Source organism: Aethalodelphis obliquidens, unplaced genomic scaffold (assembly GCF_003676395.1).
Source record: "Aethalodelphis obliquidens isolate GAN/ISIS:26980383/991018 unplaced genomic scaffold, ASM367639v1 scaffold6, whole genome shotgun sequence".
Lineage (NCBI taxonomy): Eukaryota > Metazoa > Chordata > Mammalia > Artiodactyla > Delphinidae > Aethalodelphis > Aethalodelphis obliquidens.
The window spans coordinates 48,132,591-48,147,214 of record NW_020837950.1 but is presented as its reverse complement, the minus strand read 5'-3'; the positions used below and the strand labels follow the sequence as shown (position 1 = coordinate 48,147,214).

General features: G+C 34.0%; 1 protein-coding gene across 7 annotated transcripts in view; it reads right to left on the bottom strand.

The window, feature by feature from the left end:
• The window catches only part of AP1AR (adaptor related protein complex 1 associated regulatory protein), a 30,611-nt gene that overhangs the window by 2,238 nt on the left and 13,749 nt on the right, over nt 1–14,624 (bottom strand). The window contains exons 4-11 of one of the 7 annotated variants that reach the window (XM_027103523.1): nt 14,581–14,606; nt 12,163–12,259; nt 10,902–11,000; nt 8,912–8,970; nt 8,014–8,087; nt 6,815–6,943; nt 3,433–3,694; nt 11–46 (exon numbers count right to left, since the gene is read on the bottom strand). In XM_027103523.1, the coding sequence (XP_026959324.1) occupies nt 43–46; nt 3,433–3,694; nt 6,815–6,943; nt 8,014–8,087; nt 8,912–8,970; nt 10,902–11,000; nt 12,163–12,259; nt 14,581–14,606 (750 nt within the window). In that variant the 3' untranslated portion in view covers nt 11–42. Of the gene's footprint in view, nt 1–10; nt 47–2,783; nt 3,695–6,814; nt 6,944–8,013; nt 8,088–8,911; nt 8,971–10,901; nt 11,001–12,162; nt 12,260–14,580; nt 14,607–14,624 lie in introns of those variants that run through there. The other 6 variants (XM_027103520.1, XM_027103522.1, XM_027103521.1 and 3 more) reach the window with 6 other exon arrangements.

Sequence of the window (14,624 nt, the reverse complement as noted above, 5' to 3'; positions counted from 1 at the left end):
AATAGAACTACCATATGATTCAGCAGTTCCACTCCTGGATATTTATCTGAAGAAAACAAAAACACTAATTAGAAAAGATATATACACCCCAACGCTCATTGCAGCATTACTTACAATAGCAGAGATAATGAAAGCACCCAAAGTGCCCATCAATAGATAAGTGGATAAAGAAGACATGGTGTGTGTGTGTGACTATTACTCAGCCATAAAAAAAAATGAAACCTTGCCGTTTGCGACAACACGGGTGGACCTACAGGGTATAATGCTAAATGAAGTAAGTTAGAGAAAGACAAATACTGTATGATTTCACTTATATGTGGAATCTAAAAAACAAATGATCAAACATAACAAAAAAGAAAGTTAAAGACAGAGAACAAGTAGTTCCCAAAGGGGAGGCGGGTAAGGGGAGGAAAGAAATAGGTGAGAGAGATTAAGTGGTAAAAATTTCCAGTTGCAAAATAAATGAGTAATGGGTATGAAATGTACAGTGCGGGGAATATAGTCAATAACTATGTAATAATATCTTTGTATGGTGACAGATGGTAATTAGATTTATCGTGGTGATCATTTTGAAATGTATAGAAATACCAAATCACTATGTTGTGTAACATGAACTAACATAGTGTTGTAGGTCAATTGTACTTCAAAAACAAACAAACAAACAAACAAATAGAAAAAGAGATCAGATGTGTAGTTACCAGAGGTGGAGGGTAGGGGGAGAGGGAATTTGGAGGAAGGTGGTCAAAAGGTACAAACTTTCAGTTATAAGATAAATAAGTACTAGGGATGTAATGTACAACATGATAAATATAATTAATACTGCTGTATGTTATATATGAAAGTTAAGAGAGTAAATCCCAAGAGTTCTCATCACAAGAAAAACAAATTTTTTCCTGTTTCTTTAATTTTGTATCTATGAGATGATAGATGTTTATTAAATTTATTGTGATAATCATTTCACAATGTATGTAAGTCAAATCATTATGCTGTATACCTTAAATTTATACAGTGCTCTGTGTCAATTATATCTCAATAAAACTGAAAAAAAATCTTGTTGGTCTACCTCTAAAGGTAATCTGTTCTGCACTCCTATAGCAATTATCAATCCAAGCCACACCATGTCCCACTGGGAGTACTATACATATATCCACTTGTGCCCTCCTACAGCATATTCTCTACATAGCAGCTACAGGAATTTTTCGAAAATGCAAATCTGATCACTGTACACTCTGGCTTACAAAAAGTCAGTGGCTTCCTATTCTACATCAAATAAAATTCACTCTCCCTAACACCCTACCAGATACAGTAGATTCTCCAATATTTGCTGAATAAATGTTATTTCTAATGTTTTTTATAAACATACAAAGCAAGAAAATGGATATCCTTTTCTTAGCAGTTCAAACACATTTTCAAGTTTAGTTCCATCCTGCTTTACCAATTCATTCTTTTTTGTCTTCATAGCAGATTTAATAAAATAATTACAAGCCAGGAGTCAAAACTGTTGCATGTTTATGGAGTAAAATTAGTAATAATCAAATAATTTTTATAATAATCAAATTATTTAAATGTAAAAATGTGTTTATTCACAATCTTTGAGAAGTTACCATTCCTTCAAAAAATTCTTTATGAACAAAATGCCAAGAAAAATTACAATAGTAGCTTATGCCAAACCAAAAATATACATCTGATGTATACAAACTTTAAAAAGCATAACACAGGCAACGTGAATATAGATTATCTTTAAAATATTTCCAATGACATAGCTACAACTTAAATTATGTTGAGACATAAATAACAGCATTACCTAATATATTTACATATTTAAAGTGTCATATTTATTTCTATGAGATAAAAAAAGGTGACAAAACTATATATGTCATTGCCCAGCAGTTCAAATATTGAAAGGGCCACATGATATTTTTAAAGTATAGCAAGAACTTTAAATTACTATTTATATCTGGACCTTCCTATATTTTCGAGAACATGCACTGTCATTGTTGCAAGAAAAATAAAAAAAAAACACTAAGGAAAAATTGAAAAACAGTTTGCTTACTAAAGTCATATTCAATCCTCAGCAAAATCAAGACAAGCAATCAGGGAGTGTCTTATATCCTTGGCCTTTTAAATTGATACGTAAACTTTAGAGAAAAGAAGAGTTAACTGTATATCGTAAAATTCAGTTATATATATTGATTTACTTAGTTCCATCCCATTAAAGCATGTTGTATTACAAGGCAAAGGAAAGCTTAATAAAATCAATGGATTCTTTCATGCCAGAAAGGATTTTATTTACTTTGAAATACCCGTATTACCTTTTTCAGGTTTTCCCTTCTTAATAAATCATGCACAGAGAATATGTTCTGTGTAAAATCTTTCAAGACCATTCATTGGAAATACAGAATTTTAAAAAATGACAGATAGAAATTTACTATATAAATTAAAGTCAACATTCATTTATAGTGGCACAGAAAAGGAAGTGAAAAACCTAAGTATAGGACTTCCTTGGTGGCGCAGTGGTTGAGAGTCCGCCTGCCGATGCAGGGGACGCGGGTTCGTGCCCCGGTCCGGGAAGATCCCACATGCCGCGGAGCGGCTGGGCCCGTGAGCCATGGCCGCTGAGCCTGCGTGACTGGAGCCTGTGCTCCACAACGCGAGAGGCCACAACAGTGAGAGGCCCATGTACCGCAAAAAAAACAAAAACAAAAAAACAAAACACAAAAAAACCCACCTAAGTATATATATTTTCTTAAATATCTTTTGATTACTCACTTTAAGTGTCCAAACTCTGAAAGATTATCTTAACATATCACATACCTTGTTCAGATTGAGTCAACATTATTATAGTAGGATATGCAACAAGTGTAGAAAGAAACTGATACTTCGGCTTTTCTTTCGGGTCATCTACTCAAATTAATTGTGCTTACTATCACATAATAAAATTTAAGTAAGTCATAGGAATGAATAATGCTGGAAAAGGGAACACTATTCTGAATCTGAATCTGGCAGTCCCTCCTCATGCTCCCTTCACATCTGCTGAGAATTAACACAAAATGCCTTAATACTTTCGCAGTTAGCTACTGAAACAGAGTTAAGAAAGCATTCAAGGTGAAATTAATAAAACTATTTTAAAAGCTGAAAATCTACAAACAGTAAACAGGATTGCTATGAAGAAAAGAGTTAAAGAAATTTAATTAATAACATGACAGAACCATTAAATTGTTTTTGAAAAGCAGAAGGCAGATGATGAAATTGCACTTAAATCTGAAGCAATTCAGATATAACCTATCATTCCTATTCCTTTCTAATAAGCATTTATAACATGTTTCTTACTTCCCCTCTTACAAAAAGGCTCAGCACAACCATTTATACATTCTAGTTGGTTTTAAACATTTGGTCATAACTGATAAACAAGATCACACAATTTTTCCCTACCGTTTTTGTTGATCCACATCATATTGCTTTAGGCCAGAATCAGACAGTTCTAATACAGGATTTACAAATCCAGAATACTCAGAATTGCCATTATCATCCATTTCGGCACTAACAAAATCATTCTCCCACTCCAGCCCGTTGGAATCATCCGAGGCAGATGTAGGATTACTTCCAGTCTTCCTGCTGCTATACTTAAGTGCTGCCTGGAGAATGTCTTCCTCTGTTTTGGAACGTTCTCTCATTGGAAGCATTCGATTCATTCCTATTATATGGGCAGGGTTATTAAAAATCTCAGTAAAGATTTAAAGAGCTATATTAAAAGACAAACTATCAGACTTGATTTGTGAATTAACTTAAAAAGCCAGTCATACGGAAGCCTTTCTTAAGGGAAATGTTAGGGTATAATCCTACAGTGAACATTAATACTCAACAAAGGACAGTTTTATGCAACACTGGTAATCTAGTAAGATGAAATTTCTGAAGAGCCATAAGTAAAGCAGAATGCATGGAGGATTTCAATTGCTATTAGTCTTATACGGCCAAATTAGTGTGTCTGCAAAACTTCTTTCCTACCTAGATGACAATTTCATTTCTCAGAGATAATAGTAACTCTAATGATAATGATAACAATATACACATTTCCAGCACTTACTAGGTTCCAGTTAATGTTGTTTGCACTTGACATATGTTAACTGATTTGATCCTCAACAACTCTATGAAGTTACCTACAGTACTATCATTATCCCCCATTCTGCAGTTGAGGAAACTAGGGCAGAAAGAGGAAAGTGATTTGCCCAAGGTCACATAGCAATAGAAGTAGTGGGGCAAGAAACAGATTCCATGCAGTTTGGCTTCAAAGTCTGTGCTCTTTTGCTAGTCTGACTCTAGTATAACAAAGTAGAGACATTTCTAGAGTAAACTGTTCTAGATCTAATTCTGAACAGAAAGAAACTGATCAGTAAAGTGAGCATCAAAAATCTTTGAAGAAAAAAACATGATTTTGGCAGAAGGAAGAGAGGGAGGACAGAAAAGAAATTTGAATTTGCAAGTGCAGAATCAACACTGCTAATAGAATTAAAATCTAAGAAAAGAGATTATAAGAGAATATCTCTAGACACACCCAATAATTTTGTTTTCTGAGCTTAAAGAATCAGATCCTACAATAATAAAAGAACATTTAAATCTAGGGTCTTCCCTGGTGGTCCAGTGGTTAAGACTCCACGCTCTCAATGCAGGGGGCTGGGGTTCGATCCCTGGTCAGGGAACTAGATCTCACATGTTGCAACTAAAGATCCCGCATACCACAACTAAGACCTGGTGCAGCCAAATAAATACATTTTAAAAAAATAAATAAATCTATCACTATTGTCTGTCACTCCCCCAAAATTGCACACTCAACCTAGCAAACTAAATCATCCTTATAGACACAATAAAAATATGAGCTGGAGACTAATATAAGTTTGTGGATTTGTATTTAATTGAATAATATGTCTAAAGGAAGCTGGATTAGACATCATCAGGTTTCTAGAGGGTTCTGTCCTCTACCTAGTCTAGTTTAATAATTCTGTTATAATAATTTGAATAACAAACTTGAAAGTCATGTTATCTAAAAATTTGATTAGCATACAGCAGGGATGACAAATCAGGAATTAAAACACCTGAAAGGCTTTAGATCAAATTGAACAAGATGCTAAAATAAAAATAAATTTAAAATCTAGATTGGGATATAAATACACAATAACAAAAGTATAGGGTTGGGGAAACAGTGTTTAGCTGAGAAGACTTAAGTAAATTAACGCAATCTTTGCTAAAGTTATTCAGTTTCTTTATTGATAAAACAAATGGCTCAACTAGAGTATATCTAAGGTCTATTCCATCTCAAAATTCTATGAAATATTTGATACTGAATATTAAAAAAAATTAAAGTTAAAGTTCCATATTCTGTAACTGATTCTTCCTTTTGGGATTACCTATTTCTTAAAATGAAAATAAAGACTTGGGCCTTATTCAGTGAAATAGCTGAATATTTAAAAAAAAAAAAAGTCCACATTTAGCTATAATTTTGAGTACCTGCTATGTGCCACACTATGTACTGGGTGTTTTATATAAATTTTATTTACTCCTCCTAACATTCATGATTTAATTTGTTCAAATATTTATTGACTGTCTATTATGTGCCAAGCTTTTTTAGACCATCAGTATATAACAGTGAATTATCATTCTTCAAAGTAGGTTTATAATTCCCTTTTTATGATGAACTAACTGCAGTTTAGAGAGATTAAGAAACCTATCTAAAGTACTATAGCTGGGAAGATATACCAGGTAAAATTCAAACTCATGTCTGTGTTATGGCTTTTGTACTACCAACAGAACTAACAAATTGCTTATTTATTATGAACCAAAAGTTAATTAAATTTTGGCTTTAGGTTGCTCACAAGCGGGCAGTAATTCCTACAGAGTAAAATGGGCTGGATTACAAAAACCTTAAAATGAGAAACAACATTTATTTTCTAAATCTCAAGAAACACTAAGAACTAAGCAACTTTCAGACTTCCCTGGTGGCACAGTGGTTGAGAATCTGCCTGTCAATACAGGGGACACGGGTTTGATCCCTGGTCCGGGAAGATCCCACATGCTGCCAAGCAACTAAGCCGGTGAACCACAACTACTGAGCCTGCACTCTAGAGCCCGTGTGCCACAGCTACTGAAGCCCGCGCACCTAGAGCCCGCGCTCCGCAACAAGAGAAGCCATTGCAATAAGAAGCCCATGCACCGCAACGAAGAGTAGCCCCCACTCGCCGCAACTAGAGAAAAACCCATGCGCAGCAACAAAGACCAATGCAGCCAAAAATAAAAACAATTAAAAAAAAAGAATTCAGAAACTTTCTAAACAATTTACAACAAATGATAAAATATAAGAGTCTAAGAAATTTTTACACTGATTTTTCAAGGCCTTGCATTCATTTCAGTTTAAATAAAGTAAAACACAAAGTAGATTTCTATAAATTAACACATATTAAATAAAAATATTCAGGTAGGGCTTCCCTGGTGGTCCAGTGGTTGAGAATCTGCCTGCTAATGCAGGGGACACGGGTTCGAGCCCTGGTCTGGGATGATCCCACATGCCGCGGAGCAACTAGCCCCGTGAGCCACAATTACTGAGCCTGCGCATCTGGAGCCTGTGCTCTGCAACAAGAGAGGCCGCGATAGTGAGAGGTCGGCGCACCGCGATGAAGAGTGGCCCCCGCTTGCCGCAACTAGAGAAAGCCCTTGCACAGAAACGAAGAGCCAACACAGCCATAAATAAATATATAAAATTAAAAAAAAAAAAAGGCAAAATTCCTTTAAAAAAATATTCAGGAAAATTGTAAATATAAAATACCTTCTTCATCTTCCCATTCTAGATCTAAAGATGTGCTGTCATCATTTCCACTAGTTGATTTAGTTTTGGTCATTAAATCACAACTGCTTTCTGTATTTGGTGTCAAAACCGTGGCATCTGATGAGAGTCCTAGAATATACACCAAATACAATTAGATGTGGTGAGCTATACTCTTTTACTACAACCATTTATTTTGCAATAATCACCTCTCTTCAAATCATAACATCATAAAAAACAATTATTGAAATCATTACACTGGTAAGTTTCTGTTAGAAATAGTATAAAGGGCTTTTCCTGCTTTCTTTTTACTTTTTTTTGCCATATAGCACAGTACACATGCAAATTTAAATGAATTATAAATTTTTAAAATATGATGAACTCTAGGCAGTATTTTTAATAGTCAATTACAAAAGGGGGCAAAAAAAATGAAAAACTAAAAATGATAAATGAAAAGCACCTATATTTTCAAAAGGAACCACTACTATTCTTCCCTATCTGGGGAGCACAGGAGTTTTGACTTTTGAAACTTGGAGAAAAGTTTAATCTTATAATTTGTAGTAAGTAAAATAAATACACTTTTGTGTACCTGCTTCCCTTTTCTGGGAGGAGGAGAGGTGAGAACAGAGTGGAAATGGAAAAAGGAATTCCTGATTCCCTATACATATCTACAGAAATAGCCTGAGGTTTTTCTTTGCTCCAACTCCTTTTATTTATTTTTAAAATTTATATTATTGAAGTATAGTTGATTTACAATGTTGTGTTAATTTCTGCTGTACAGCAAAGTGATTTAGTTAATACATATATATTCTTTTTCATATTCTTTTCCATTATGGTTTATTATGAGACATCGAATATAGTTCCCTGTGCTATACAGTAGGCCCTTGTTGTTTATCCATTCTGTATATAATAGTTTGCATCTGCTAACCCCCAACTCCCAATCAATCCCTTCCCCTTCCCCCCTCCACCGGCAACCATAAGTCTGTTCTCTGTATCTGTGAGTCTGTTCCTGTTTCTCCAACTCCTTTTTAAAAAGGAAAGATAAAATTGTATAATTAAGGACTAGTTAATTGACTTATTTGGGCAACACACATTGAAGGGCAGAAAGTTCTTCTAGAAAAACAGAGCCAGGATCTTCAATTATCTGTTTAACGTGGCATAAAGTAACCTTAAAATGAACGCAGATATTGTAAAAGACTTACTACTACTTCGAAATACTTCATACTGTGACTTTATATTTCTCAAACAAGATTCAAAGTCATCTTCTGGTTCTGAACTGTAATAAAAGTGAAATAATTTTTTTTTATATATTCATAGTTGATACAACATAATTCATGCTTAAGTTAAATGATGGCATTTTGGTTTGAAAAGGTCTATTCCATACAAATTCATAATTGCTGTACAATTAGAATAACCTAGTCAAAACAGGTCTTACTTTTCCTAATGCTAGCAATAAACTGAAAAATAATAAGATTTTGGTTAGTCTTGAAGTCAAAATCCAAAGCTTAGCCATAAGTCTAACTTGTAATTTACAATAATGAAGCATGAACAATTTTCTTTGAGTGAGTAGGAAATACTCCTGGAAATGTGACATTGAAATGCATCTTCTAAAAAATGATCACATAGGGACTTCCCTGGCTGTTCAGTGATTAAGACTCCTTGCTCCCAATGCAGGGGGCACAGGTTTGATCCCTGATCGGGGAACTAAGGTCCCACATGCCCCATGGCACAGCCAAAAAAAAAAAAAAAGATCACACATAAACTTTATTATAAGAAAAGAGAGGAGCTAAGGAAAACACAAACAACCAAGGCATAAACAATTTATCCAAAGGCATTCAGTGTGCTATTGCATCATATTCTGTATGAAAGATGTGACCACTCTTAAGAATGCAATAAAGTCAATTTAAAATAAATGATGATCATTTTCCAACATAAAGAAAGCAAATGTTCTCAGTATTCTTCCAAGTGTCTTCAAGAAGCAATCACTTTTTATGCAACATATACACATGAATATGTATATAAGCATCCAGAGGTGTACTGTGTTCTCTTTGGAAATAATATTTTCTACCACAAAGGGAAGAAGTATATTTCACTATTTACCTTTGATATTCTCCATTGTTTGAAGGATGGTATTGCTGCAAAACTCTCTGTCTTTCTTGCTTTGGAAACATAATGCAACACAAAATCACTCTGTTGTAAAATTATGTTTTTTAACACTATTCATGCAATGCCAGAAAGTGTTATTTTCTAGTTTCGGGGAAAAAAAAACTTTAAAAGTTATTCCATTGAAGTTCTTCTTTCCTTAAATTAATCACTGTTCACTTCTATATCCTCTTATTCATGGGTAGAATTTCTCTCAATTTTTCAGTGTATAATCCTTAAGTGGTCAGACTATTCATACTGTTATTAAAAAATAACTTAAAAAATATATATTGGTATATCTGACTTCCTTATTATACCTAAGAACTTCTAATAACTGGAAAGTAATAGTTAAAACAGTATATGAAGTTCTATTCTGGGTGAAATAAGTAGCAATTAAAAAATCTAAAAGACCTGGCTGGCTTGACTCAGAAATAATAAAAACAGAGGATTTAGAAAACCTGTCAGAGTTATGGCTCTGACAGTTATTACTGTATGTCCCTGGCATGTCCTTTATTTTCTGTTTCTTCATCTGTAAATTAACAGATGGCTATAATACTGTCCTAGCAAATTCATAGGGCTACTGTTAAAATCAAATGAATTTGCATGTATCTGTGTATCTTTGTGTCAGCATATGTGTACAGACTGCTATGTGTTCCCATATCAATATTTATTCAAGGAAGAAAAAACTCAGGAACTCAGATTTTGCATATGGAATCATTTTAGTCTTTAAAAGGTAAGCAGCAGAGAATTTATTATAGCAAAAAGAGATGTCTAAATTATAACCAGAAAAATACTTTCCTTTCTTAGTAGAAGGTGAGTTAATTTTTAAACTTTCCCATTACTTAGAAGTTAGTAAAAAATAAAAATAAAAAAGATACTCCCTCACATAATCTAATTAATCTGTTGAAACACCAAAAAAAAAAAAAGAGAGAGAGATGAAGAGCATGGGTCCCATAGAAATCACACAGAAAATGATACATGATTTTTTAGTTCATCTAAGTTACAATAATTATGTGACATAATCCTTGTACTACACTTCAGTTAACACTGCAGTAGAGTTCACATAGGCAAAAGATGGAGGAAGATACTAAATACTAAATAGAAAAGTGGCTAAGCAGTGCTTGAATTCTGGCTCTGCCATTTATTAGCTGTAGGATCTTAAGTTACTTAACATCTCTGTCCCTTGGTTTCATCACTTATAAAATGGGGATTAAAAACACTACCTTTCTCCTAGGATTGTTGTGACGATTAAACAAGGTAAAACATGTAAACTAATCAGAACAGTTACTGACACTTAGCCAGGGCTCCATAAATGTCTATTATTAATAGCTGTCTGGCATTATAACAATGCCATGTTTGAATACAGCATGGTAAGATATGATAAATCTGTTGTTTTTTCTGATACTACATCAAAGATTTCCCAAGACCCAAACTCCCAATCTCCCAAAGACACAAATATAAAGATGAGAAATACAGAGTATTCCTATGGGGCAAAATCGCTCAGCTTACCCAATTTTAGGAAGTATAAGAAAGTCTAGCAGTTCAAGAAATTGTTAAAAAAAAAAAACTCACAAAATAAACTAAAAAATGCTGCAGAAATGATATTTAAAGGTTAGTTTTGCAATGTTTCATCTAAGAGTATATTTATTTTTCCAAAAGAATGCTGAATTTTGGAGAAGTATAAAGTTCATTTTTGCGATAAACAAGAATTAGCTTCTGGTAATTTAAAGCTAAACAGCACTCAGTAGCAAGCATATAATTTGATGTTATTTCTAGCTGTTAAAGACCAACTAATTTCCCTTTAAAATTCCTAAGAGTATAGGAATAAATACATTTGTTGTTGAACAAGAAGCCCTTGATTCTAGGGGGAAAAAGTCCCAACTAAGATTTGTCAAAGAAAATCAGGAGAAAAGCAGCCCTAATATATGTCGGGGTCTTTTCCCCTCACCTCCAAGAGCTTTTGCTGCTTTGCTGCCCTGGCTGCTTCACGCTGTGCAGCGTATAAAGCTTCTTCTTCTAGTCTTAACTTCTCTTCTTGTAAGGCTAACTGTACATGAACAAAACAATAAGGATTAACAAAAATCAGAACCTGTCTAACTGCTCTAAAAATAAAATGCTTCTATTTATAAAATAAAAAATAAATTATTAAAAAAATAACTGAGCTCTACAAAGCATAATAGAATTAAATTTCTGCGATTTCTCATTTCTCTTTTTACAAAATAATTCAAATGATATCAAACATGTTACAGAATTCTTTAGAAGTTGAATTATAAAGTAGAGCATCTAGTTTGCATAAATACAAAACTGTTTCTTTCCTTAGAATATGCAGTGATCTTCATTCTCAACAATCGTTCCAATGCCGATCACCCTGATTAGTTTCATGGTTTGGGCCCTCCTTAGTCCAAGGTCTTTAAAACTAAGGTCAATCACATCACTGTCTACCAAAGCGAAGTAAGCTTTCACAAAGTTCATGGTGCATTGATACACATGTCCTGTATTTTATTACCATCAAGTTATTAAAAAATTACTTCCAAATTTAAGTTCCTGCCATTCATAATAGCATACGAACTGCTTTAATGATAATCTACTGCAAGTCAAATCAAATTTAAAAATCAAACACAATATTTTTCTTTAGCCTAATATTAGCATCTATTGTGTAGCTTAAGTTAATGCTGTTGAAATCACTAATTGGTACTAAACAGACTATTTTTAAATGTATAATGGAATATGACGTATTCCATTTAGTTTAGTGAATGCAAAACTATAATTACAGGCCACCTCTGTAAATATATTAAAGTAAATATAACATTTATGATTGTTAGAAGTACTTGGTTCACTTACTAAGAATAAATAAATCCAAGACAAAAAGATTTTAAAAAATAAACCACTTATTGTGAAACAGAGTAATTTTTAAAGTTAGTTTTAAACACAAAGGTGCATGTATCTTGCCAGAGTCCCTACTTGTGAATTCAGAAATTATTTTCAGAAGAATGTATTCTCTTCACTTATTGGCAGCATATGATTTCTGATAAATTGTGCCAAACTAAACCAAATTATTATAGGCTGGAATAATTTTTTAACTTTTAACTCATTTTCACCTCTATGTATCTAAATTTAGGTTCACATGCAATATATTATTTAATGACATCTTTCCCATATAAACAGAGACTTTATGATAATATATACTTAAGCAACATAAGACTATTTACCTCTTTTTGGATTTTCATATCAAGATCTTTCTGTTTTTCAACAATAGAATCATAATGCTTCTCTCTTAGGTCAACAATTTCTTCCTCAGTAAGAGGCCTACAGAGAAAAATAAGGCAGAAAAAGAAAGAAAAGGAAAAAAAAAGTGCTGATGAGTCCAAGTTAAATAAAATACTCATAAAATCAGTGAAATTATGAAATTTTACTGTCAAAAATGTATTAAAGCAATTTGATGCTATGATTTCAATTGTTAGAGTAAAAAATCATACATTCTAATACTTGTTATAATTTGGTATATAAGATGATATACTATCAGAGTACCGTTTTTTAGCCCTAAAATCAACTTTAAAGAAATGTGGACTCCCTTTACTTTGGCTCTTCAGCCATCTGACTATATCCCAAAATGTTCACCATAAAATATAAACTTCAGTATACTATACTCTGATCTCAGCCCTCATATCATTTTGGAACTCCTAACTCTCATACCCACTGCCCTATTTATCCTGCTCAATCCCTCTAACCACCCCAGGCCCTTGATCCTCCCTTTTCTCTCAGTTTATCGATCCTGATCATCTTCTGGCTTTACTTCACTTACAACCAGTGTGGACTCTGTGGCAAATCTGAAGTACTTTCTTACCCACATACTCGCCTTCCTGCACACCTGTCATTATGCCTTATTCACCCAGATTACTCATTCTCTGACCTTGGATCATTTCCATGATTAGCTCTTTCTGCTGAGAGCTGTGAGAGAAAATCCTACATCTGTTTGGCCCTCTGCCCCTAGCAATAACCCTTTACTTATACATGGCCACCTCCCTCTCACATCCTATGCTAACTACTTCAAAATCTTCACAAACACACTCCTTAAGTTCTTCATTCAAAGTCTTTTCTCTTAGAAGTCAATTTCACCCCACTCTGAGACATGACGAGCATGTCTCCAACCATCAAATCCCTCAACTTCTTGCCAGTCCTCCTCTCACCTAAGTCTATCCTCCCTACTCTTCCCTCCTTCCTCTAAAGAGGTGGTATTCCTTAATTTGTTCAAGGTCACCTGTCACACTTATACTTGATTCATTCATCACTGATGCTACCCCACACCACCTTCACTCCAGAGAATTCTGTGGGACATTGCTCCATCAATTAGTACCTCTTTTCTTCAGTCTACTCTTTTTGTCTGTTTTCACCTCTCTTCCTTGTGAAGATTGGAAGAAAGGAAGGAAAGAAAGGAAGAAGGAAAAACTTTCATTTGACCTATATCTATCTCTAACTACTGCTCGCTCTCTCCTTCTCATTTCAGCCAAAATGTCTGAAATTAAAAGTTTATTGATGGCACATCTAGCACTTACTATGTGTCAGGTTCTTTTCTATGTGCTTTACATATATTGACTAATTTTAATTCTCAAAACAACCCTGTAAGGTAGATACAGAGATCATACATATGAGGGAAATGAGATGAAGACAGATTATGTCCAAGTAAGTCATATAGTATGTGGCAAAGCTAGAATCTGAACCCAAGTAGTCTAGCTCCTTGCTCCTAACAACTGTGTTTCTCTTCCCTTCTATGTCCTTACTTCCCATTCTCTCATCAACTCATGACAGTCTGCATCTGCTTTCATCGCTCTACTAACTCTAACAAAGGTAATTAATGGCCTCTATGTTGCCAAATATGAGACAGTTTAAGTCCTTATAATATTTCTTCAGTTTCATGTGGCAGTGCTGACCATTCCCTCCATTCCATCTGTCAGTCTGTCTCTACCTCCTCCCTTGGCTTTCTATGCTCTCCTGGTTCTTTTTGCCCACTGCTTCTTGGCTATCTTCTGAATCCTCTTCTAGTGTCTGCCTATTCAGTCTTCAGACCAACTGCTCTCTCTCCATGCTCCAATCACCCCACTTCCTCCCCCTTCCCCAACTTCAGGTCTTGATAATTATCATGGTTATAACCAGCCATGTATAAGGTAATGTCTCCTACTTTTGTTCCTTTAGCCCTAACTTCTGCCTAGGGCTTTTTGTTTGTTTGTTTTTTGAGGTATTACTTATATAAAGTAAAAAACATGATTAGTAAAACAAGTTTTAGAATGTCATAAGGAAGCAAAAGGGGGATAAAGTTTTACAAATTCAAAGAAATGTACTTATCAATATTAATATATTAAATAGTTTTTTAAAACTAAAATATATATAACAACTTACGTTCAGTAGGAAAGCACTTAGGCACTTATGTAGATTAAATTCTTTAATGTTCAAAACAACCTTTTGAGATATTGCCTCAATCTTATAGAAAGAGAAAACCAAGGTCCTGAAATGTAAACTGTTCAATGCCTCAAAGCAAGCAAATGACAGAGCCTGGATTTTTAGAGAGCTTCTTATAGTTCACATAGAAGTCGTTTGTTTTATTAAAAAAAAAAAAAAAAAAAAAGCCTTACCTATGATTGCTTCCTGGGCTTTCCCCCTGTGCAAGAATTAATTA